The 22,714-nt window shown below is 69.4% G+C and overlaps 3 protein-coding genes across 5 annotated transcripts; 2 read left to right on the plus strand and 1 right to left on the minus strand.

Annotated features, from left to right (window-relative positions):
• Positions 1–435: 435 nt before the first annotated feature.
• Positions 436–3,032, plus strand: RAD9A (RAD9 checkpoint clamp component A). Of its 2 annotated transcripts, XM_074586454.1 has the most exons (11): positions 436–573; positions 717–787; positions 920–1,054; positions 1,157–1,271; positions 1,354–1,453; positions 1,716–1,825; positions 1,922–2,028; positions 2,117–2,181; positions 2,259–2,360; positions 2,487–2,703; positions 2,782–2,990. In XM_074586454.1, the coding sequence occupies exons 1-11, from the start codon at positions 540–542 to the stop codon at positions 2,878–2,880; spliced, it is 1,155 nt and encodes a 384-aa protein (XP_074442555.1). In that variant the 5' UTR covers positions 436–539; the 3' UTR covers positions 2,881–2,990. The 2 variants fall into 2 exon arrangements, with proteins under 2 accessions (XP_074442555.1, XP_074442554.1); XM_074586453.1 differs by lacking the exon at positions 2,117–2,181 and having other exon boundaries at positions 2,182–2,360; positions 2,782–3,032.
• Positions 2,983–7,882, minus strand: PPP1CA (protein phosphatase 1 catalytic subunit alpha). The gene is made up of 7 exons (XM_074586455.1): positions 7,770–7,882; positions 5,341–5,472; positions 4,909–5,139; positions 4,473–4,577; positions 4,117–4,340; positions 3,583–3,717; positions 2,983–3,329 (listed from the first exon to the last, which is right to left on the minus strand). The coding sequence occupies exons 1-7, from the start codon at positions 7,822–7,824 to the stop codon at positions 3,219–3,221; spliced, it is 993 nt and encodes a 330-aa protein (XP_074442556.1). The 5' UTR covers positions 7,825–7,882; the 3' UTR covers positions 2,983–3,218.
• Positions 7,883–11,847: 3,965 nt separating this feature from the next.
• CARNS1 (carnosine synthase 1) lies at positions 11,848–22,317 on the plus strand. 2 transcript variants are annotated; one of them, XM_074586457.1, is made up of 11 exons: positions 11,848–11,969; positions 13,531–13,585; positions 14,298–14,317; positions 15,843–16,074; positions 16,749–16,838; positions 17,183–17,670; positions 18,329–18,509; positions 19,239–19,324; positions 20,270–20,501; positions 20,587–20,858; positions 21,064–22,317. In XM_074586457.1, exons 3-11 carry the CDS (start codon positions 14,315–14,317, stop codon positions 22,303–22,305), a joined length of 2,826 nt encoding a protein of 941 aa, XP_074442558.1. In that variant the 5' UTR covers positions 11,848–11,969; positions 13,531–13,585; positions 14,298–14,314; the 3' UTR covers positions 22,306–22,317. The 2 variants fall into 2 exon arrangements, with proteins under 2 accessions (XP_074442558.1, XP_074442559.1); XM_074586458.1 differs by lacking the exon at positions 15,843–16,074.
• Positions 22,318–22,714: the final 397 nt, after the last annotated feature.

The raw sequence follows: 22,714 nt of genomic DNA on the forward strand, positions 1-22,714 counted from the left end.
TCCAACCGCCTGCGCCCCGCCGCCCAATAGCGAGCCGCGGGGGGGGCGGGCCTACCCGCGCGCGCGCGCGCGCCTCCGAGCGGCGGGGGCCGCCCCCTCCCCGCGTCACGTGAGGCGAGAACGTCCGTCAGGCGGCCGCGCCGACCAATCGACCGGCGGCGAGGGCGGGACGGGGGCCAGTTGCCGTACAATGGGAAGGCGGAGGGGGCGGGACCAGGGCCGGCTGCCGTCCAATGGGGGGGCGGCGGGTGCGGGGCGGGCGCGGGAACGGGGAAGGTGGTGGCGCCGCGCGGCGTTGAAGTGGACGGAACCACCGGGGGCTGGAGCGGGGAGGGGAAGGGGGGCGGGACCATTCCGGGGGGTGCTCGGGGGCGGGGGGGGGGGGGGCACCGGCGAGGCGCGGCGGGGCGGGGGGGGGTCGAGGCCGCGGCTTCCGGGTGGGGGCGGAGTCTATGGAATAAGGGGGCGTGGTCTCGGCTTGGGGGGCGTGGCCAGGGGCGGGAAGGCGCGGAGTCCCCACGTGTTCGGTGCCCGGCGCCATGAAGTGCATCGTGGCCGGTGGCAACGTCAAAGGTGAGCGGGGCCGGGGGGGACACACACGGGGGGTTGGGGGGAGCCCCAAGGAGTGTGGGGGGGGTGCCCTTCCTCATCCCCCCCTCTCTGGTAGGCCGGGGGGGCCCTGTCTCACCCCTCTTCCTCCTCACCCCCCCCCCCAGTCTTTGGCCGCGCCGTGCACTCCCTGTCCCGCATCGGGGACGAGCTGTACCTGGAGCCCACCGAGAGCGGGGTACGGGGACACCGGGGGGGGGGGGGGGAGGGCTGGCTGGGAGCTGGGGGGCTGCCTGTGCCCCCTTACATCCCCGCTGGGGGGGTGGCAGGCGATGCCAGCTCCCCCTGTGTGTGTGTGTCCCCCTCCAAGCTGTCCCTGCGGGCCGTCAACTCGTCGCGCTCGGCCTTCGCCTCCTTCCTCTTCGCGCCCCTCTTCTTCCAGCGGTACGAGGCGGGCAGCACCCAAGCCGACACAGAGCTCTTCCGATGCAAAGTCCTCATGAAGGTGCGGGATCCGGGATCCCCCCCCCTAAAGCTCCCCATTGCTCCAGGGCAGGGGGGGACAGGCAGGGTGACCCGTCCCCACATTCGTGTCCCCTCCCTGCAGTCCTTCCTGGGCGTCTTCCGCTCGCTGCCCTCGCTGGAGAAGACGGTGGGGAAGTGCCTCATCCTGCTCAAACCCCAGGCCAGCCGCCTGGTCGTGCAGCTGCACTGCAAGTACGGTGAGTGCCGGTGGGGACGCGGGTTGGGGACACACGGTGGCACTGCTACCTTGTCCCGCTGAGCCGGTGCCCTCCCTGCCAGGCGTCACCAAGACCCACAACCTGGCCTTCCAGGAGTGCGAGCGGCTGCAGGCCGTCTTCGACACCCAGCGCTGCGCCAGCAGCCTCCGCGCCCCGGCACGGTGAGCAGGACCGGCAGCGGCACGGGGTCGGGGGGGACACACTGGGCGAGGGGGGTGGACAGCAGCAGCAGGTAAAGGTGACAAAGGGGACGTGGGTGGCACTGGTGTGGGCCGGGGGGGGGCACAAAGGGGACACTGGGGTGGCACCGGGATGGGCAGGGGGGCTGCAGAAAGGGATGAGGGACCCTGGCTGGCCCTGCGGGGTTTGGGGGGCTCAGCCCCAGATGTGTGTGTCGCCCCCCCCCCCGCCATGTCCCCACAGGGTGCTGGCGGAGGCCGTGGTCCACTTCCCCCCGACGCTGGCTGAGGTGACGCTTGGGGCTGGCCCCGGGGGCAAGATCAGCCTCCGAAACTATGTGGAAGACGATGCGGGTGAGCCCTGAGGGGTAGGGGGTGCCCCTTCCCCGGCCTTGGGGTGCCGCCACGGCCCCCTGACCCACCTCCTTCCGCCCCCCTGTTCCTGACCAGAGCGGAGCAAGGTGATGGTGACAGAGCTGTGTCTGGCTGAGGATGAGTTCCAGACGGTGGCTGTGGCCCCGGGCTCCTGTATCACCTTCTGCCTCAAGGAATTTCGGGTGAGTCCCTGCCGGGCCCGCCCCCCCCCCCCCGCCACAACACCAGGTCCCCCTTCAGCCCCTCCTCAACCTCCTCTTTGTCCCCCAGGGGCTGCTGGCCTTCGCCGAGGCCTCCAACCTACCCCTCACCATCCACTACGACGTGCCCGGCAGGTAGGAGCAGGCACCCTGATCCTCCCCCCACCCGGAGCCACCCCTGCGCCCCCCCTTCAGGCCCTCTGTGCCCCCAGGCCGGTCATCTTCACCCTGGACGATGCCGTGCTGGAGGTCCACCTGGTGCTGGCCACCCTCTCGGACACGGAAAGCAACTTGCAGCCCCCCACGGCCAACGGGTAAGCGGGGCTTGCGTCGCCCTTGGGGAGGGTGCCAGTCCCAGTTTAGCCCTCTAGCTACCATCAGTAGGATCCAGAGTGAACGGTCCCCACTCTGTCCCTGCTTCCTTGCTCTCTCCCCAACAGCGTGTCCCACCTGCCCGCCCCATCAGATGACTTCCCTGATGACCTCGAGTCCTACATGATTGCCATGGAAACCAGCGCCTACGAGGAGGGCTCGGGGGTGCCCCCCAGCCCCACCTTCCCCCTGCGCACCCCACGTCCTGCTGAAAGTGGCCCCGAGGAGGAGGAGGAGGAAGAGGAGGAGGAAGGAGCTGTGCCGGGAACCCCCCCTCACAAGAAGGTCTGGGATGGACACAGGGGTACCTGGGGGCAGGGGGATGGGCACAGCTCCCTCCTGACCCCCCACCTCTCCCCACAGTTTCGTTCCCTGTTTTTTGGCTCGGTGTTGACACCGGGGGAACCCGGCCTGGCCCCCACCCAGGAGGTGCTGGCAGAGGACAGCGATGGCGAATACTAAGAGCCCCGAGGCTGCGGAGCTGCTGGCAGCCCACCCCGGCGTGACCGGGATGGGCGCCCCCCCAACCCACCACCGGCCCCCAAACGCAAGCAGCCCCCCAAGACCCATTACAAGTTTATTCCCAAAAAATCTTCCTGCCTCCCCCTTCCACTGCCATCCCAGGGCTGGGCTCTGGGCTCCCCCCTCGCCCCGCCGGTCCCTGCCCTGGGGCTGGATTTGGTTCGGTGGAGCGTGGCAGGGGGGGCAGGATCTTACAAATAAAAAACCAGTCGAAAGAAAAGCGACCTGATGGTGAGGGCAAGGGGCCGGGCCCCGGCCGGGGGGGTGTAGCTTGCAGCTCATTTCTTGGCTTTGGCAGAGTTGCGGGGAGGGGTGACGGGACGTCCCGCGGGGTTCAGCCCGCTGAACTGCCCGTATTTGCCCTTGTTCTTGTCGGCCGGCTTCAAAATCTGGCGGGGGGGAGAGAAAGGGGTGAGTCCCTCCTGCCCCAGCTCCGTTCCCACTTTGAGGGCAAAGACACCCACCCCCCCAAATCCACAGGCACCAGGGGCCCCCTCCGCTCTCCCTCCTGCCCCCCACAGCCCTGCATGTACCAGCCCCACCTCCCTGCAGGAATTGGGGCCCTCCCGCAGCCCCCCCCATCCGCCTGTGGTGACCCCCAGGGCTGCCCCCCCCGCCCAGCTGGCAGCGCCCCCAACCCACCTGAAATGAACACATGAGCGTTTCGTCCACGCTCATCATGGCGCCCGCGTTGTCGAACTCCCCGCAGTAGTTGGGCGCCGAGAAGAGGGTGACGAGCTGGCGCTTGGCGAAGAACTCGTAGCCGTCCTCCACCACCTGGCACGGGCATCAGAGACGGCGTTAAGCCGGGCACCCCCAGGGCAAATACCCAACCCTGGGGCAAACACCCCCTGGGGCAAATATACCCATCCCTGTGGCGAGTACTCACTCACCGGGGCAAATATACCCACCCCTGGGGCAAATACTCACCCCCCCTGGGGCAAATATGCCCACTCCTGGGGCGAATACCCCCAGGGGTCCTGCCAACACGGTTGCAACAAGCACCCAAAATAACCCCAAAGTCAAACATTCCCCTCTGGGGGTAAATACCTTGCCAGGAACCTCACCTGGTAGCCCCAAGAGCAAATACTGCCCTCGAGGGGCAAATACTAGAGGTAGAAACCTCACCCCCGTACCCAATATCCACCGAGGACTCAAATGCCCCCCCGGGGGTACCTGGTGCGCCCGGCAGATGAGGTCCAGGTCGTGCTTGTGCAGGAACTTCGCCACCACCTCCGCCCCGAAGGTGAAGGAGACGCCGCGGTCGTTCTCGCCCCAGCCCTGCACGTCCTTGTCGGGGTCGGACCAGAGCAGGTCGCAGAGCAGGCCCTGATCCGGCACATCCGTGGGGCGCATGATCCGCCGGATCTGCTCCATCGACTGCAGGTCGGGAGACAGCCCTGCGGGAAGAGGGGGGTCACGTCAGGCTCTGCCTCTTCGGCAACAGCCCTTGTCCCCTCGGGACACCTCCAACGCATTGTCACAGAGCTCCCGTGTCCCCTTCCAGCCCCCGGTGGCAGGGCTGTGCCCACCTCCGTGGCAGCAGAAGATCTTCTCGTCCACGATAGCGGCGATGGGCAAACAGTTGAAACAGTCGGTGAACGTCTTCCAGAGCTTGATGTTGTATCGCCGCTTGCCTGCAAGGCAGTAGGTGTGGGTGCCTTTCTTTGGGGGTACAGGGGCGCGTGGGGCTCCCCATGAGCAGCCCCCGCGTGGGGTCGTGCCCCCCAGAGGCCCACCGGCCCCGGCAGAGCTCCGGCTGCATGGGGGCAATGCCAGGGGGTGGCACTGCGTCACCCAGGGGGTGTCCTCGGGGTGCACGCGCGTAGAGGTGGCTGGCAGGAGGGGCACAGGGGCAGGCAGGAGGACACCTCCCCCCCAGTGTCACAACAGCTGTGGATGGGGCCGGTGCAGGACAGCACGGGGACAGCGGAGGGGTTGCGGGGGGGACACAGCCGCAGCACTCACACTCGTCGTAGAAGCCATAGATGCGGTTGATGCTGGCGCACTCGTGGTTGCCGCGCAGCAGGAAGAAGTTCTCGGGGTACTTGATCTTGTAGGCGAGCAGCAGGCAGATGGTCTCCAGCGACTGCTTGCCCCGGTCTACGTAGTCGCCCAGGAACAGGTAGTTGCTCTCGGGGGGGAAGCCCCCGTACTCAAAAAGCCTCAGCAAGTCGTAGTACTGCCCGTGGATGTCACCTGGAGGGGGGACACACAGGGCGTGCGTGGGACCCCAGCTTCCCACAGCCCCCCCCCACCACCCCACAGCGGGTCCCAGTGCTGCTCATCCATGTCCCTGGGGAAGCACAGGGCTGTGCTGGGACGCCTCAGTTGGCCCCGGGGGCTCGCCCAGCCCGTGCCCAGGGTGCCCGGCCGGTGTGGCAGCCGTCCAGCCCTCACCGCAGATCTTGAGGGGTGCCTCCAGCTCCAGCAGGATGGGCTGGCTGAGGAAGATCTCCCGCGATTTGAGGCAGAGCCCTCGGATCTCGTTCTCCGTCAGCTGCACGTTCTTCCCCGGCCGCGATCCTTGCACTGGTCCCAGCAGAGAGACGGGCGTCAGGGACCCCAACCGGTGCCACCCCCACGGGCTGGCACCGAGGGACAGGCATCGGGGCCGTGGCGCAAGCCGTACCCACAGACCAGCAGGAGCCATGGGCACGAGGAATTCGGGTGTCCCCTCCCCCACCCCAACACCCAGAGAGGGTCTTGCCCTGCCCCAGGGTGGGTGGGCATGGACCGCCCCCCGCCCCAGGGCACCCCTCTCCTGCCAGAGCTGGGGGTTGTGGGGGCCCCCCAACCCGTGGGGCCTGCAAACCCAGATCCTCCCCCCACCCCGGTGCCTGCCAACCTGGCACCCCCGCACCCCACCCTATCCCAAATCCAGCAGCTCCTTTGCCAGCCCCTCCCTGAGCCCCCCAAACCCCCACAGGCCCCAACACCCCCCCCCCAAACTTCCCTGCTGCCTCCCAGCCCCATCCCCTGCACAGTCCCCCAACATCCCCAACCTCTACCTGCCCCCCCTCAGTACCCACATTCTCCGGGCCCTCCCAGCCCCGAATACTCATCTCCAGGACCCCCCCAGGGGTACAGGCCATACTCCATGGGGACCCCACCCCAAGACATTGCCCGGCCCCCCCAAACCACCCCCACCGAGCCCAGGCTGGGGACACCCCCAAGGTCCACGCACTGCCCCGGCCTGATGGGGGGGGGACACCTGGGGGTGGTCACTGGGAGTGGTGGGGGGGAGAAAAGGCTCTTAGAGGGGACTGAGGCCGTTGTGGGGGGGTGTGAATGAGGCTGTTGGGGGGATCTGGAGGCCCTTAAGGGGGCCTGGGCCTGCTGGGGGGGTCTGGAAGCTATTAGGGGAGCCTGTGGACATCGGGGGGGGGGGGCGCTGAGGCCCTTGGGGGGAGAATGGGGCCATTGCGGGGGGACAACGGGGCTGTTGGGGGACTTGGGGACATAGGTGAGGGGGGCTGAGGCCCTTGGGGGAGGGAATGGGGCCATTGCTGGGGGGGCTGGAGGCTGTTAGGGGGGCTTGGGGACATTGAGTGTAGGGCTGAGGCCCTTGGGGAAGGGGGAATGGGGCTGCTGGGGGGGGCAGAGGCCATTAAGGGGGCCTGGGGCTATTGCGGGGGGGGGGCTGGAAGCTGTTAAGGGGACCTGGGGCCCTTGTGAGGGGAATGGGACATTGGGGAGGGACTAGGGCTGTTGCTGTTAAGGGGGCATGGGGACATTAAAGGGGGGGGCATGGGATTGTTGGAGGGGGGAACAGGGCTGTTGGGGGCCTCTAGAGACTATTAAGGGAGCCTGGGACCCCTGGGGGGGGGAATGGGGCTGGGGGTGGGCGTGCTGGGGGCTGTTAAAAGGTGCCTGGGGACATTGAGAGGGGGGCTGAGGCCCTTGGGGGGAGAATGGAGTCTTGGGGGGAGCAGTGGGGCTGTTGGGGGGTCTGGAACTCTTAGGGGGGGGTGGAAATGGGGCTGTTGGGGAGTGGAATGGGGCTGTTCGGGGGTCTGGAGGCTGTTAAGGGGGCCTGAGGACATTGCGGGGGGGGAATGGGGCTGTTGGGGGGATGCTGGGGGCTGTTAAAGGTGCCTGGGGACATTGAGAGGGGGGCTGAGGCCCTTGGGGAGAGAATGGGGCCTTTGGGGGGCAGTGGGGCTGTTGGGGGGTCTGGGACTCTTGGGGGGGGTGTGGAAATGGGGCTGTTGGGGAGTGGAATGGGGCTGTTGGGGGGGTGCTGGGGGCTGTTAAAGGTGCCTGGGGACATTGGGGGGGGGCTGAGGCCCTCGGAGGGAGAATGGGACCTTTGGGGGGGCAGTGGGGCTGCTGGGGGGTCTGGAGGCTGTTAAGGGGGCCTGGGGCTCTCGAAGTGGGGGGGAAATGGGGCTGTTGGGGAGTGGAATGGGGCTGTTGGGGGGGGGGGCTGGGGTCTGTTAAAGAAGTCTGGGGATACTGAGGGGGAAGCTGAGGCCCTTGTGGGGAGGATGGGGCCATTGGGGGGGCAGTGGGGCTGTTGGGGGGTCTGGAGGCTGCTAAGACGGCCTGGGGACATGGCGGGGGGGGGGCGGAAATGGGGCCCTGGGGGGAAGAATAGGGCTGCTGGGGGGTCCCGGAGCCTTTGGGAACACCGAGGCCCTCACAGGGGGGCCCGATGCTGGAGGGGGGGGGGCGCTGGAGGACCCTGAGGCCTACGGGGAGTCCCGAGACCTTGAAGGGGTGGGGGGTGGGGGGGGGAGGCGGCCCGTAGGCTGTTGGGGGCGGGGTGGGGGTGGGGGTCGTCCCGGGGGTGTTTCGGGTTGTCGGGGGCGGCGGGGGCCGCTCACCCTCCAGGAGGCGGCTGATGATGGAGTCGAGGTTGAGCTTCTCGGTGTCCGCCATGGCCGCCGGACGCTGCCGCCCCGCCCCGGCCCGGCCCGCCCGGCGGGAGCGGCTCAGCGGGGGCGGCGGGGCGGGGCGGGGCGGAGCAGCGCCCCCTGGCGGCCCGGAGGAATCGGCGCCGCCAGTCAGGGCTCCGGGGGGACAGGGACAGGGACAGGGGGACACGGTCCTTCCTGAGCACCCCGAGGCCGCCACTGAGGGCACAGGGACACTCCGACCGCGGAGTGGGGGCAGTACAGGCGTCCCCGACCTGTCACAGAGATATGGGGACACCCGTGGCACGGGGGACACCCCGGGCGGGGGGACACGGGGGGACACAGGGGACGCTGGGGACCCACGTCCTGGTCCTCCGGGCACAGGGGCAGCATGGGGACAAGGTTCGGGGGGAGACAGCTCAGGGGTGACCGGGAAGGTGGAGTCCCCGGGACTGGGCTGTGATGAGATGTGGGGTCATGGGGACACTGGGGGACATGGCAGGACAGGGGGGGACATGAGGGGACACAGGGGACGCTGGGGACCCACGTCCTGGTCCTCTGGGCACAGGGGCAGCATGGGGACAGGGTTCGGGGGGAGACAGCTCAGGGGTGACCGGGAAGGTGAGGTCCCCGGGACTGGGCTGTGACAGGGAGTGAGGTGAGGGGGACATGGGGGGACACGGGGACACAGGAGACTCACGTCCCCATCCTCGGGGCACAGGGACAGCATGGGGACAGGGTTCGGGGCGGGGGGAGCAGTTCAGGAGGGACCAGGGCAGGTGTGGTCCCCAAGACTGGGCTGTGACAGGGCATGGGGTTAAGGGGACACAGGGGCACATGAGGGGACACGGGAGACATGGGTGGGACATAGGGGGACACAGGGGACCCACCTCCTGGTTCTCAGGGCACAGGGACAGCATGGGGACAGGGTTCGGGGGGAGACAGCTCAGGGGCGACCGGGAAGGTGGGATCCCCGGGACTGGGCTGTGATGAGATGTGGGGTCATGGGGACACTGGGGGACATGGCAGGACACGGGGGGGACATGGGGGGACACAGGGGACACTGGGGACCCACGTCCTGGTCCTCTGGGCACAGGGGCAGCATGGGGACAAGGTTCGGGGGGAGACAGCTCAGGGGTGACCGGGAAGGTGGGGTCCCCGGGACTGGGCTGTGACAGGGAGTGAGGTGAGGGGGACATGGGGGGACACGGGGACACAGGGGACTCACGTCCCCATCCTCGGGGCACAGGGACAGCATGGGGACAGGGTTCTGGGGGAGACAGCTCAGGGGTGACCGATAAGGTGGAGTCCCCGGGACTGGGCTGTGATGGGATGTGGGGTCATGGGGACACTGGGGGACATGGTAGGACACGGGGGGGACATGGGGGGACACAGGGGACACTGGGGACCCACGTCCTGGTCCTCTGGGCACAGGGGCAGCATGGGGACAGGGTCCAGGGGGACAGCTCAGGGGTGACCGGTAAGGTGGAGTCCCCGGGACTGGGCTGTGATGGGATGTGGGGTCATGGGGACACTGGGGGACATGGCAGGACAGGGAGGGACATGGGAGGACACGGGGGGACACAGGGAACCCATGTCCCCATCCTCAGGGCACAGGGACAGCATGGGGACAGGGATCGGGGTGGTGGGGGGGGAGCAGCCCAGGAGGGACCAGGGCAGATGGTGTCCCTGGGACTGGGCTGTGATGGGGTATGGGGTCAGGGGGACACAGGGGGACACGAGGGACATGGGGGACCCCTGGTACCCACATCCAGGTCCTCGGGGCACAGGGACAGCATGGGGACAGGGTCCGGGGGGGGCAGCAGCCCAGGAGGGACTGGGGTAGGTGGGGTCCCCAGGATTGGGCTGTGATGGGTCATGGGGACATGGGGGGACACAGGGGTACAAAGGGGACACAGGGGACCCACATCCCGGTTCTCGGGGCACAGGGACAGCATGGGGACAGGGTCTGGGGGGTGTAGCCCAGGTGTGGCCGGGGCAGATGGTGTCCCCAGGACTGGGCTGTGACGGGGAGTGGGGTGAGGGGGACACGTGGGGACACGGAGGGACGCTGTGCCTGCCTGTGCCTGCTGCGGGGCCGTGGGGCCGCCGTTGTGAGCGGCACCGGGCTGTTGCCGGGAGGCTGTTGCCACCCCCGTGTCCCCAGGGCCACCCCGAAGCCCGGGCTCCCGAGGGCACCCCGTGAATGGCTCCAGGGGGGGTTCGGGGGGGGGCTGAGCCTTGTTTGGGCCCCGACTTGTGCAGGGTGGCAGTGCCAGGCCTGGGAGGGAGGGAGGGAGGGAGGGGTGGGGGCGTCACACGTGTCCCACTGCGTCCCCCCCTGCCTGCAGCAGTCGTTGACAGTCCCCGAGGTGGGGACAGGTAAACAGGCAGCGGGGACAGACCATGGGTGGCACTGGCAACGCCACTACCCACGCCGTGCCGTGCCGTGCCGTGCCGTGCTACACATGCCATGCGTGCCGCGTGCTGTGCCGAGCCATGCCATGCCATTCCCTGCGGGTCCCGTGTGCCACGCCATGCCACGCCATTCCCTGTGTGCCGTGCAGTGCCGTGCCATGCCATTCCCTGTGTGCCATGCTGTGACATGCCGTGCCTTTCCCCGCCATTCCCTGTGTGCCATGCCATTCCCCGCCATTCATGCTGTGCCATGCGATTCCGTGTGCCGTGCCGTGCCATGCCGTGCCATTCCACTCCCTGTGTGCCGTGCCATGCCATGTCATTTCCCGTGTGCTTTGCCATGCCATTCCACGTGTGCCATGCCATGCCATGCCATGTCATTCCCTATGTGCCACGCTATGCCATGCCATGCCATGCCATGCCATTCCCCGTGTGCCATGCCACGCCATGCCGTGCCATTCCCCATGTGCCATGCCGTTCCCTGTGTGCCATGCCATACCATGCCATGCCATTCCCCGTGTGCCAGGCCATGCTGTGACATTCCCTATGTGCCATGCCGTGCCGTGCCATGTCATTCCCCATGTGCCATGCTGTGCCATGCCATGCCATGCCATTCCCCACGTGCCGTGCCATGCCATTCCCCGTGTGCCACGCCGTCCCATGCCACGCCATTCCCCATGTGCCATGCCATGCCATGCCACGCCATGTCATTCCCTATGTGCCACGCTATGCCATGCCATGCCATGCCATGCTATTCCCACTGTGCCATGCCATGCCGTGCCATTTCCCATGTGCCATGCCATTCCCCGCGTGCCACGCCGTGCTGTGCCATTCCCTGTGTGCCGTGCTGTGCCATGTCCTTCCCCATGTGCCATGCCCTTCCCCATGTGCCATGCTATGCCATGCCATGCGATGCCATTCCACGTGTGCCATGCCATGCCATGCTGTGCCGTGCCATTCCCCATGTGCCGTGCCATTCCCCATGTGCCTTGCCATGCCATGCCATGCCGTGCCATTCCCCGTGTGCTGTGCTGTGCCATGTCATGCCATGCTGTGCCATGGCGTGCCGTGCCATGCCATTCCCCGTGTGCTGTGCCATGCCATTCCCTGTGTGCCATGCCAGGCCATGACATTCCCCGTGTGCCATGCCATGCCATGCCGTGCTGTGCCATTCCCCGTGTGCCGTGCCATTCCCCCTGTGCCATGCCGTGCCATGCCATGCCGTGCCGTGCCATTCCCCCTGTGCCATGCCATGCCGTGCCATGCCGTGCCATGCGGTGCGGTCGGGAATAGCTCCCGGGGCGGGGGGGGGACACACACGACACACACACACACACACACACACACACACACACACACACAGAGCCGCCTGTCCCCAGCCCTGACATTTCTGCTCCGCGGTGTCAGTTTTACAGCCGGCCCCGGGTGACCCCGCGCCGTCCCCGTCCCCCGTCCCCTGTCCCCATCCCTTCTCCGCTGTCCCCCTCCGCGTCCCCCGCGGTGTCACCCCGCTGCCCCCTTCTCCCGGTCCCCCGGGAAGCTCCTCACACTGTGACCCCCCGGCCCCGGCCCGGTCCCCCCGGTCCCCCCTCGGCCCCGCCCCGCCCCTCCCCGGGGCCGCCCCGCCCGGGCAAGAGGCGCCGCCACCGCCGCCGCCGCCGCCACCGCCGGGACCGGAGCGGGCACAGCCCGGGGCGCGACAGCACCGGACAGACCCTGTCACCGCCACCGTCACCGCCACCCACACCGCGGGTGGGTGCTGGGGGGGTGCGCGGGTGGGTGCTTTTTGCGGGGGGGGTGGGGGGGGGGGTGCGGTGTGTGTGTGCGTGCACCGGGGGGGACGGGAGCAGCGGGATCCGGGCCGGGGGGGTGCGCACACGTGTGGACACGCGTGGGGGGGCGTGTTTCGAGGGGAGGGGGGGGAGTATCTGCGTGTGTGCGTGGGGACATGTGTGTCCGTGTGCGTGTGTGCGCACGTATGTGTGCCCGCGCGCGTGTGTGTACATACGTGTGTGTGTGCGTGTGCACGCGTGTCCGTGTGCGTGCCTGTGCCCCTGTGCGTGTCTGTGCCCCCGTGCACGCGTGTCCGTGTGCGTGTCTGTGCCCATGTGCGTGTCTGCGTCCCTGTGCGTGTCTGCACCCCCGTGCACGCATGTCCATGTGTGTGTCTGTGTCCGTGTGCGTGTCTGCACCCCTCTGCACGCGTGTCCGTGTGCGTGTCTGCATCCGTGTGCATGTCTGCGCCCCTCTGCACGCGTGTCCACGTGTGTGTCTGTGTCCCTGTGCATGTCTGTGCCCCCGTGCACGCGTGTCCATGTGTGTGTCTGTGTCCCTGTGCATGTCTGCACCCCCGTGCACGCGTGTCCGTGTGCGTGTCTGTGTCCCTGTGCGTGTCTGTGCCCCTGTGCACGTGTGTCCGTGTGCATGTCTGCATCCATGTGCATGTCTGCACCCCCGTGCACGTGTGTCCGTGTGCGTGTCTGCGTCCCTGTGCGTGTCTGCGCCCCTGTGCACGTGTGTCCGTGTGCATGTCTGCATCCATGTGCATGTCTGCACCCCCGTGCACGTGTGTCCGTGTGCGTGTCTGCGTCCCTGTGCGTGTCTGCACCCCCGTGCACGCGTGTCCGTGTGCGTGTCTGCATCCGTGTGCATGTCTGCACCCCTCTGCACGCGTGTCCGTGTGCATGTCTGTGTCCCTGCGCGTGTCTGCGCCCCCGTGCACGCGTGTCTGTGCGCGCCCACGTGTGCACAGGGCAGCGTGGTGCTGCAGGTGTGTGGGGCCCGGGGCGGGGGGGGGGACACACGACGGACGCTGCTGGCGGCTCTGTGCCCGCTGGTGACAGCGACGGTGACAGTGACAGTGACGCCGGGGGCAGCTGGAGCTAAGCCGGGGGACGTGCGGCCTGGCAGCTCCGCCATGCTGGGGAGAGGGGGGACGGGGCGGGGGGGGGCCATGTCCGGCCTGGCCAGCGTGGGGACGGGGACAGGGGGACGGGGACATCCCGGCACACTGAGCCACCGCCCCAGCTGCGGCGGCGTGTCCCCGTGGCCTCCCTACTGTCCCTCGCTGTCCCTGGGGACGGGGACAAGGCCAGGGGTGCAGGGCGAGGGTGCCAGCGCCTGGCGCGAGGTGCCTGTTTGTGTGTCCCCCCCCCACGCCCCGGCCGCGGAGGGGACAATGGGGCTCTGTGGCGCCCGCCGTGTCCGCCACCTAATCCGGGGCACGGGGCCGGGGGCCGGGCACCCCGGGGTGGTGCGGAGGGGCGGGGGGGGTGGTTTAAAGGCCAGAGCCGACCCGTGTCCCCTGTGCCAGGCGTCCCCGAGCCCTCGTCCCCTGCGTGCTCCCAGGCCACGGCTCCCACCCCAAGGTACCCGGGGCAGGCGCGGGGGACATGGCTGTCCTAGCGTGGGGACAGAGGGGACACAGGGTGGTCCCCAGGCTGCGGCGGGAGGGGGCGTGGGTGGACACAGACCTGCCGGGACCCCTGTGGCTGCCCCATGTCTGGGTCTTGGGGGGGGCCTTCTGGTGGGCAAGGGACGGAGCCATGTGTCCCCTAACCCTGTCACTGGGTCCTGGCCACCCCATGGGGACACTGTCCCTGTGTCCCCTGGGGTTTCCCCCCCGCCACCGTGGGCCTGGGGGAGCCGGGATGGGTGGCACCGCTCAGCTCCGTGCCTCAGTTTCCCTCCATGCCCGGGTCTGGGCTGGGAGCGGGGGCACCCCATGGTGGAAGGGAGGGAAGGGGGGACAGGGGGGGACACAGTGGGGACAGGGATGCCCCGGATGGTGGGGTCCATGTCCCCAGGGCACCTTGGCACCCCGGGGCAGGGGTTGCCCCCCGTTGTGCTGAGCTGGCGTGGGATTACGTTCGTTAATCCCCGCTGGGGCTCAGCCGGAGCCACCAGGGTCACCGGGGCTGGCACCGAGGGGACAACCTGGGGTCACCGGGATTGGCACCGAGGGCTGGGGTGTCCCCAAGTGGGACTGGGGTCAGGGCTCCCCGGCTCTGGGTGGGGGTGGCCCGGGGGGTGGCGGGTCCCCGGGGAGCCCCGCTGACTGTGCCTGTCCCTCTCTTGCAGCCCCCTCGGTCACCAGGATGGTGAGTGGCCCCCGGGTGACAGGGTGGGGGGGTCCGGAGTCGGGGGGAGGTTGGTGGCCCATCCCGGCGGGGCACAAGCCCCGGTGAGCCCCGGCAGTGCCGGGCACCCGCGCGGTGCCCACCCGCCGCGTGACCCCGTGGGGACAAGGGGACGCTTTGTCCGGGAGCTGGCGGCCCCGGCGGCTGGCACTGCCCCGTGTCCCCGAGGCGGTGGCTCTGGGCCCGGCACCCGCAGCCCCCCGGCACCCTGACACCCCCCCACCCACGCATGGGCGCTGGCGCCCTCAGCCCCTCTGCCCCCTGCCAGCCCCTCACCCCCATGGCTGCCCCACGGCTGGCTACTAACCCACGGCTGCCCCATCGCCCCCCTGCCAACACTTACCCCCGTGTCTGTCCCATGTCCCCAGTGCCAGCACCCTACACCCACCCAGCATCTGCCCCATGCCGGCCCCATACCAGCCCCTTAGCCCCATGCCAGCCCCATGCCAGCCCCATACCAACACCATATCAACCCCATACTAGCCCCTTAGCCCCACGCCAGCCCCATACAAGCCCCATACTAGCCCCTTAGGCCAATGCCAGCCCCATACCAACCCATTAGCCCCATGCCAGCCCTGTGCCAGCCCCATACCATTCCCTTATCCCCATACCAGCCCCATACCACCCCCTAAACCCCATGTCAGCCCCATGCCAGCCCCATGCCAACCCATTAGCCCCATGCCAGCCTTGTGCCAGCCCCATACCAGTCTCTTAGCCCCATGCCAGCCCCTTACCTCTCTGCCAGCCCTATGCCAGACCCATACCAGCCCCATGCCAACCCATTAGCCCCATGCCAGCCCCATAGCAGTCCCTTATCCCTATATCAGCCCCATGCCAGCCCCTTAGCCCTATGCCAGCCCTGTGCCAGTCCCATACCAACCCTTTGCCAGCCCCATACCAGCCCTGTACCAGCCCCTTAGCCCCACGCAAGCCCCACGCAAGCCCCACACCAGCCCCATGCCAGTCCCTTAGCTCCGTACCAGCCCCATGCCAGCCCAATATGAGCCCCTAAGCCCTATACCAGCCCCTTAGCCGCATGCCAGCCCCATACCAGCCCCATACCAGCCCCATGCCAGCCCCTTAGCCCCATGCCAGCCCCTTAGCCTCATGCCAGCCCCATGCCAGCCCCATACTAGCCCCATAGCCCCATGTCAGCCCCATGCCAGCCCCATACCAGCCCCTAAGCCCCATGCCAGCCCCATGCAAGCCCCATACTAGCCCCTTAGCCCCATGCCAGCCCCTTAGCCTCATACCAGCCCCATACTAGCCCCTTAGCCCCATGCCAGTCCCATACGAGCCCCTAAGCCCCACGCCAGCCCCTAAGCCCCATGCCAGCCCCATACCAGCCTCATACTAGCCCCTCAGCCCCATAGCAGCCCCTAAGTCCCATGCCAGCCCCATGTCACCCCCTTAGGCCCATGCCAGCCTCATGCCAGCCCCATACTAGCCCCTTAGCCCCCTGCCAGCCCCATGTCTGCCCCGTCAGCTCTCGGTGGCCCAGCCGAGCGCGGAGCGGGCCCCCAGCCCGCAGGAGCAGGAGTGGGCAGGGCCCGAGGCGCTGTGCCCGGGCTGGCTGGAGGACGAGGTCCCTGATGGCGAGGTGCCCGAGGACAGCGGGGACCCCGGCTCTGCCACCCACGCCTACGAGCTGCTCCAGAGCGCCCTGCGCCAGGAGGGGCTGCCCCACACACTGGACCGCTCCGCCGAGCCCCGCACGGGTGGGGGGCACGGGGGGCACGGGGGGCACGGGGCTCGGGGGGCTGGGACTGGGGCGGTGACGAGGGCATGGGGGTGGCAGGGGCAAGGGTGGCACTGGGGGCTCGGTGCCAGGCTGGGGACATGGGGGTGGCAGGGACAAGAGTGGGGATGGGGCATAGTGCCAGGCTGGGGACATGGGGGTGGCAGGGACAGGAATGGCACTGGGGGCATAAGGCCAGGCTGGGGACATGGGGGTGGCAGGGACAGGGATGGCACTGGGGGCTCGGTGCCAGGCTGGGGACACGGGGGTGGCAGGGACAGGGATGGCACTGGGGGCATAGTGCCAGGCTGGGGACACAGGGGTGGCAGGGACAGGAACGGCACTGGGGGCTCGGTGCCAGGCTGGGGACACGGGGGTGGCAGGGACAAGGGTGGCACTGGGGGCACAGCGCCAGGCTGGGGACATGGGGGTGGCAGGGGCAAGGGTGGCACTGGGGGCTCGGTGCCAAGGTGGGGACTCACAGTGGCAGGGACAAGGGTGGGGATGGGGGGATGGTGCCAGGCTGGGGACACGGGGGTGGCAGGGACAGGGATGGCGCTGGGGACACAGTGCCAGGCTGGGGACAGGGGGGGTGGCTGGGGGCTGGGGTGCCAGGGACGGGATGGCAACGGGGTCCCCTCGCCTTGCTGGCAGGATTTGGCCCGCTGGACATGACCGTCTGCGTGCTGGGCTCCCCCACCGCCTTCCTGCCCGTCCTGCTGGAGGGTGGCACCCGCTGCCCAGGTGGGTACGGGCCCCCCTCGTCCCCCCCCTCCCTGTACGAGACACCCGTGAACCCACAGCGGGTGCTCCCCACGTCCCACCCCCCCCCGGGGCCAAGGCGTTCCCCCCACCCCCCTGCCCCTGCGTGACTGGCACTGGGAGGGAAACTGAGGCAGGGGACGAGGGTGGCACCAGCCCCACATCTGCAGCTCCATTAACCCCAGTACACACCAGTGCGGGCAGCAAATGCCACCCCAGGGTGTTGGGGCAGCCCCGGCATCGCTCCCACCCCCGTGCTCCCTCCCTGGGCGGGTGCCCCTTTTGTGTGTCCCCCGCCGTGGGTCGGTGACGATGGTGACCCGCAGGTGCCATGGTGCTGTGCCTGTCCCCTGCCTGGGCCAGCCGGGTGCCCTCGGAGACGTCCCCAGGAGCCTGGTCCCTGCTGCTCTCCCGGGGGGTCTCCTTCCAGGCTGGGGGCCACAGCACCCTGGAGACCTTCGCTCCCCCCCGCCGGGCCAACTACGTGACTGGCACCTTCGCGACGGGTGGCCCCGAGAGCGGCTGGGTGGGCGAGCTGGCCCGCGACCTCGACTGCCCCACGGGGGGGTCGGTGCCGCTCGCCCACCGGCTGGAGGACACGCTGGTCACCCGCTGGGTGCTGGCGGCCCGCGCCGCTCTGCCCGTGCCCCCCACCTTGGCATTCGTCCTGGGGGCGGGGGTTGACCTGCCGGCCGAGCCGGTGGCCCCCGGGGTGAGGGTGGTGCGGCTGGAGGACCCCCAGGGCCAGGAGAGCCTGGTGCAGGAGGAGGTGGGCGCCTTCCTGGGGGGCACCGCCATGGAGCCCTACAGCCAGGTGGGCATGGTGGGGGGGCATGGCGGGGGTGGGCAGGGACATGTGGGGCACAGCTGGGGTGTCAGGGGCAGGGTCATGGGCGTGGGAGGATGGGGGCACCCATGGGGCACAAGGGTGGGGGGCACCTGTGGGCATTCAGGGGGACCTGTGAGTCACACGCCGGTGGGACGTCACCGGTGGCACGGGGTGATAACCGTACCCGGGTGGTGGGGTGGCAGGGGGTGGCACGTGTGGGTGGCGGTGGGTGGCCATGGTGTGTGGGGTGACATGGGGGGGGTGTGCAGGTAGTGGGGTGGCACAGGGTGACGTGGAGGTGGCACGGTGGTGCGTGCAGGTGGTGGGGTGGCACGGTGGCACGTGTGGGTGGTGGTGGGTGGCCATGGTGTGGGGTGACACAGGGGTGCCCACAGGTGGTGGGGTGGCAGGGGGTGGCATGGTGGTCCATGCGGGTGGTGGGGTGGGCACGGGGTGGCACGGGGTGGCATGGGTAGGCGGTGGTGGGTGGCCATGGTTTGGGGTGACACAGGGGTGCGTGCAGGTGGTGGGGTGGCACGGGGTGGCACAGGGTGACACGGTGGTACATGCAGGTGGTGGGGTGGCATGTGTAGGTGACAGGGGGGTGGCCACGGTGGGGGGGGTGACATCGGGGTGCCCGCAGGTGGTGGTGCGGCCGGCGGGGTGGCGGTGGCGGGGGACGGGCGCCCGCAGCACCCACGGGAAGGCGGAGGGGGCGGCGGTGGCGCAGGCGGTGGGTGCCCGGCTCCGCGGGCTGCGGGAGGAGGACAGCGTCCTGCTGGAGGCCCTGGTGCCCACCGCCCGCCTGCCCGCGCCCCCCCCACGTAAGACCCCCGCCCTCGGGTGCCCACCGCCCTGGGATGGGAGGGAAGGGCCCCCCCCGGGCTCCCTTGGGTCCCCGCGGCTGTGCCGGCCACGTGTCCATTCCCTAGGGTGGCTGGATGGGTGGCCATGGGGGCAACCAAACTCCTGGGCTCCTGGGGCAGGGCGTGCAGGTGGCCAACCTGGACACCCAAAGTCCCCTGGGGTGGGGGAGAAGGTCACCCTGGACCCCCAGAGTCCCCTGGGGCAGAGGGAAGGTGGCCACCCTGGATGCTCATTGTCCCTTGGGTTGAGGGAGAAGGTCACCCTGGCCTCCCAGAGTCCCCTGGGGTGGGGGGAAGGTGGCCACTCTGGACCCTCACGGTCCCCTGGGTTGGGGGAGAAGGTCACCCTTGGACCCCACAGTCCCCTGGGGTGGGGGGGAATGTCACCCTGCCCCCCCCCAGAGTCCCCTGGGGTAAGGGTGAGGGGAAAGTGGCCGCCCTGGACCCCCAAGGTCCCCTGGGACAGGGCAGGGTGGTGGTGGGGTGACCACCTTTGACCCCCTACATCCCCGTGGGGCTGGGGGGTGACAGTGGCCGTGCTGGTCCGCCGGGGTTGGAGTTGGCCGGGGCCACCGCGGTGCCACAGGGGGTCCCAGAAGCCCACGAGGTGGTGGTGGTGGGGGGGTGTCGGGCAGGGACCCCTGTCCCCAGGCGGCGGCCGTGCCTGCCCTGTCCCTCGCCCCCCAGGCAGCCCAGCCCCACGGCTGCCGGTGGCCCTGCGCATCTGCACCCTGGTCTGCAGGTCCTGGGGGGACCGGCCCCAGCTCTGCCAGGTACGGCCCCGCTCGCCCCGGCCTCCTCCCCTCCGCCAGCACCCCACCCTGGGGTGGTGGCACCTGTCCCCATGCCCTGGTGGCCATGCGTGTCCCCAAGCTATGGTGGCCATCCATGTCCCCAAGCTATGGTGGCCATCCGTGTCCCCATGCCCTGGTGGCCATGCGTGTCCCCAAGCTATGGTGGCCATCCGTGTCCCCTTGCCCTCTGGTGACCATGCGTGTCCCCATGCCCTGGTGGCCCTGTGTGTCCCCAAGCTATGGTAGCCACCCATGTTCCCGTGCCCTCTGGTGGCCATGTGTGTCCCCGTGCCCTGGTGGCCATCCATGTCCCCATGCCCCCATGCCCCCGTGGCCCTGTATATTCCCAGGCTATGGCGGCCATCCATGTCCCCATGCCCTGGTGGCCCTGTGTGTCCCCGAGCTGTGGTGGCCATCCATATCCCCATGCCCTGGTGGCCATGCACGTCCCCATGCCCTCCCTGGTGGCCCTGTGTGTCCTCAGGCTACGGTAGTAGCCCATGTCCCCATGCCTTGGATAGCTGTGTCCCCAGTCTAAGGGTGGCAGCCCATGTCCCCAGGCTATGGTGGCTGTCCATGTCCCCATGCCCTGGTGGCAGCCCATGTCCCCATGCCCTGGTGGCTGTCCATGTCCCCGTGCACTGGTGGCAGCCAGTGTCCCCAGGCTATGGTGACCATCCATGTCCCCATGCCTTGGTGGCCCTGTGTGTCCCCAAGCTGTGGTGGCCAATCCTGTCCCCATGACCTGGTGCTAGCCCATGTCCCTGGGCTATGGTGACCATCCGCGTCCCTGTGCCCCAGTGGCAGCCCATATCCCCACGCTACGGTGACCATCTGTGTCCCCACGCCCTGGTGGCAGCCCACATCCCCAGGCACTGGGGTGGCAGCCGGTGTCCCCATGCCCGCGTTGGCGTGTCCCCGCAGGTGGCGTGCGGCGTGGGGCGCGCGGAGGCGCCGGTGCGGCACGGGGCGGCGCTGCCCCAGGGCCTGGACTCCAGCCTGCAGCAGTGGGGGGTGGTGGCCTCCGGCCAGCGGCAGGCACTGGCCACGCGACTGCGGGGGGCTGCCGAGGCCGCCATGGCTGCCCTCCTGGCTGCCGAAGCCGAGCTGAGCCCCCAGCAGCGCGGCGGCGCCCGCGCCCACACCGACCTCCTGGGTGAGCAGGGGTGGGGGGGCCACCACCCGTCCCCACGGCGGTGGCACTGTCCCCGCTCTGCTGAGCGCGCTGTCCCCGTCCCCAGGCGTGGACTTCTTGCTGGCGTGCGTGGATGACGCCCTGGAGCTGGTGGCCCTGTCGGCCAACAGCCAGCGGTGCCTGGAGACCTGCCTGCTGGCCGAGGCCATGGGGCGCGCCGTGGGGGAGCCCCACGGCGACCTGCCCCGCCTGCTGGCCGAGGCCCTGCTGCACCGGGCGCAGTGTCACCTGGTCGAGGGCAAGGACATCCTCCTCATCGGGGCCGGCGGCGTCAGCAAGAGCTTCGTCTGGGAGGCGGCCCGCGACTACGGCCTGAGGGTGAGGAGGCTTTGCCATCAGTAGGTTTCAGAGTGAACGCCGGGCACCACCCTCTCGCACCGCAGCAGTGCCCACGCCTCGGCGCGGTCCCTCCACCCAGTGGGTGGGGAGGGTGGCACGGCCCCGGTGCCGGGGGCGGGCACCCCGTTGTGTCCCCTCCCGGCCGCCGTGACACCCTCCCCCCACCCCCCGCATGGGGCCGCAGATCCACCTGGTGGAGTCGGACCCCCAGCACTTCGCGGCGGGGCTGGTAGAGACCTTCCTGCCCTACGACAGCCGGGAGCACCGGCGGGACGAGGAGCACGCGGAGCGGGTGACGGAGCTGGTGCGCTCCCGGGGGCTGCGGCCCCACGCTTGCCTCTCTTACTGGGACGACTGCGTGGTACTGGCCGCGCTGGTGTGCCAGCGCTTGGGGCTACGAGGCAGCTCGCCCGCCGCCGTCCGGGTAGCCAAGCAGAAGAGCCGGACCCACCAACACCTTCAACGGTGCCGCCAGGGCCGCCCGCCGCCCGCCGCCTTCGCCGTGCCCTGCCGCCGCTTGCGGAGCCACGGGGACGTGGAAAGGGCGGCCGGCGCCGTCCCTTTCCCCGCCGTGGCCAAACTGGAATTCGGAGCCGGTGGGGTGGGGGTGCGCTTGGTGGAAAACCCCGGGCAGTGCCACGCGCACGCCGCCCGCCTTTGGCGAGACCTGCGGGACGACGCCGACCACCCGGGCATCGGCTTGGGTTGGGGCAACGCCATGCTGCTGATGGAGTACGTGCCGGGCACCGAGCACGACGTGGATTTGGTGGTCTTCCAAGGGAGGCTTTTGGGTGCCTGGGTGTCCGACAACGGTCCCACCCGCCTGCCGGCTTTTTTGGAGACGGCTGCCTGCTTGCCCTCCTGCTTGCCCACCGACCGGCAAGCCCAACTGGTGCGGGCCGCCCTGCAGTGCTGCCTGGCCTGCGGGCTACGGGACGGCGTCTTCAACGTGGAGCTCAAACTGGCCCCCAGCGGCCCCCGCTTGCTGGAGATCAACCCCCGCATGGGGGGGTTCTACCTCCGCGACTGGATCCGGGAGGTCTACGGCCCCGATTTGCTGCTGGCCGCTGTCTTAGTAGCCTTGGGGCTACCCCCGGTGCTGCCCGCTCGCCCGTTGCCCCGTGTCCATCTGGCGGGGGTGATGTGCCTGGGTTCGGAGCACGGGGTGGCCCTGGGGGGGAAGGACGGCGGGGGCGGCGGGGGGCTGGCGGCGCTGCGGGGGCTGCAGGAGAGGGGCTTGGTGCGTCTCAACCGGCTCTTCGAGGAGCCGGCGGGGGCCGGGGAGTACGAGGAGCCCTGCCTGAGCGTGGCGTGCCAGGGGGCAACGCGGGCCGAGGCTTGCCTGCGCCTGCTGGGGCTCTGCCAGGCGCTGGGCATCGACTCGCCCCGTTACCCCGTCGAGCATTTCTTATCCCATTTTAAATAGCCCCGGGCAGGCAGCGGGGGGGGGGGGGGGGGGGCAAAGTTGGGGGGGGTGGGAGGGGTGGGCACGGGCATCCACTCCGCCGGCCTGACAAACTCCTCCCGCAGCCCCGCCGCCCCCGTCCCTGGCACCCCCCCCCCCCCCACGACCTCCCCATGGCATCTCCCTGGCACCCCCTCCCGTGAAATCTCGCTGCTGCCCTGGATCCCAATCCCCTGCCGACATCCCGTCGCCTGGCATCCCTCCTTCTCCCCTGATATTCCATCCCCTGGCATCCCTCCTTCCCTGGCATCCCATCCCCTGGCATCCCCCACCTCCATCCTGGCATCCCATCCCCTGGCATTCCCCCTGCTGCCCTGGATCCCAAACCCCTGCTGACATCCCATCGCCTGGCATCCCTCCTTCTCCCCTG

The sequence above is a fragment of the Larus michahellis genome, chromosome 4 (assembly GCF_964199755.1).
Source record: "Larus michahellis chromosome 4, bLarMic1.1, whole genome shotgun sequence".
In the NCBI taxonomy this organism is placed as follows: domain Eukaryota; kingdom Metazoa; phylum Chordata; class Aves; order Charadriiformes; family Laridae; genus Larus; species Larus michahellis.

What these genes read in the sequence shown, in the direction of transcription:
- RAD9A (XM_074586453.1), top strand. Translation starts at nt 540, where the DNA reads ATGAAGTGCATCGTGGCCGGTGGCAACGTCAAAG. An exon ending in CTATGTGGAAGACGATGCGG is followed by an intron (nt 1,826 to 1,921) that starts GTGAGCCCTGAG and finishes GTTCCTGACCAG; the next exon opens with AGCGGAGCAAGGTGATGGTG. An exon ending in CAGCCCCCCACGGCCAACGG is followed by an intron (nt 2,361 to 2,486) that starts GTAAGCGGGGCT and finishes TCTCCCCAACAG; the next exon opens with CGTGTCCCACCTGCCCGCCC.
- PPP1CA (XM_074586455.1), bottom strand. Translation starts at nt 7,824, where the DNA reads ATGGCGGACACCGAGAAGCTCAACCTCGACTCCATCATCAGCCGCCTC. An exon ending in CATCAGCCGCCTCCTGGAGG is followed by an intron (nt 5,473 to 7,769) that starts GTGAGCGGCCCC and finishes TGCTGGGACCAG; the next exon opens with TGCAAGGATCGCGGCCGGGG. An exon ending in CTATGGCTTCTACGACGAGT is followed by an intron (nt 4,578 to 4,908) that starts GTGAGTGCTGCG and finishes ACTGCCTTGCAG; the next exon opens with GCAAGCGGCGATACAACATC.
- CARNS1 (XM_074586457.1), top strand. An exon ending in CCATGGAGCCCTACAGCCAG is followed by an intron (nt 17,671 to 18,328) that starts GTGGGCATGGTG and finishes GGGTGCCCGCAG; the next exon opens with GTGGTGGTGCGGCCGGCGGG. An exon ending in CCTGCCCGCGCCCCCCCCAC is followed by an intron (nt 18,510 to 19,238) that starts GTAAGACCCCCG and finishes CTCGCCCCCCAG; the next exon opens with GCAGCCCAGCCCCACGGCTG.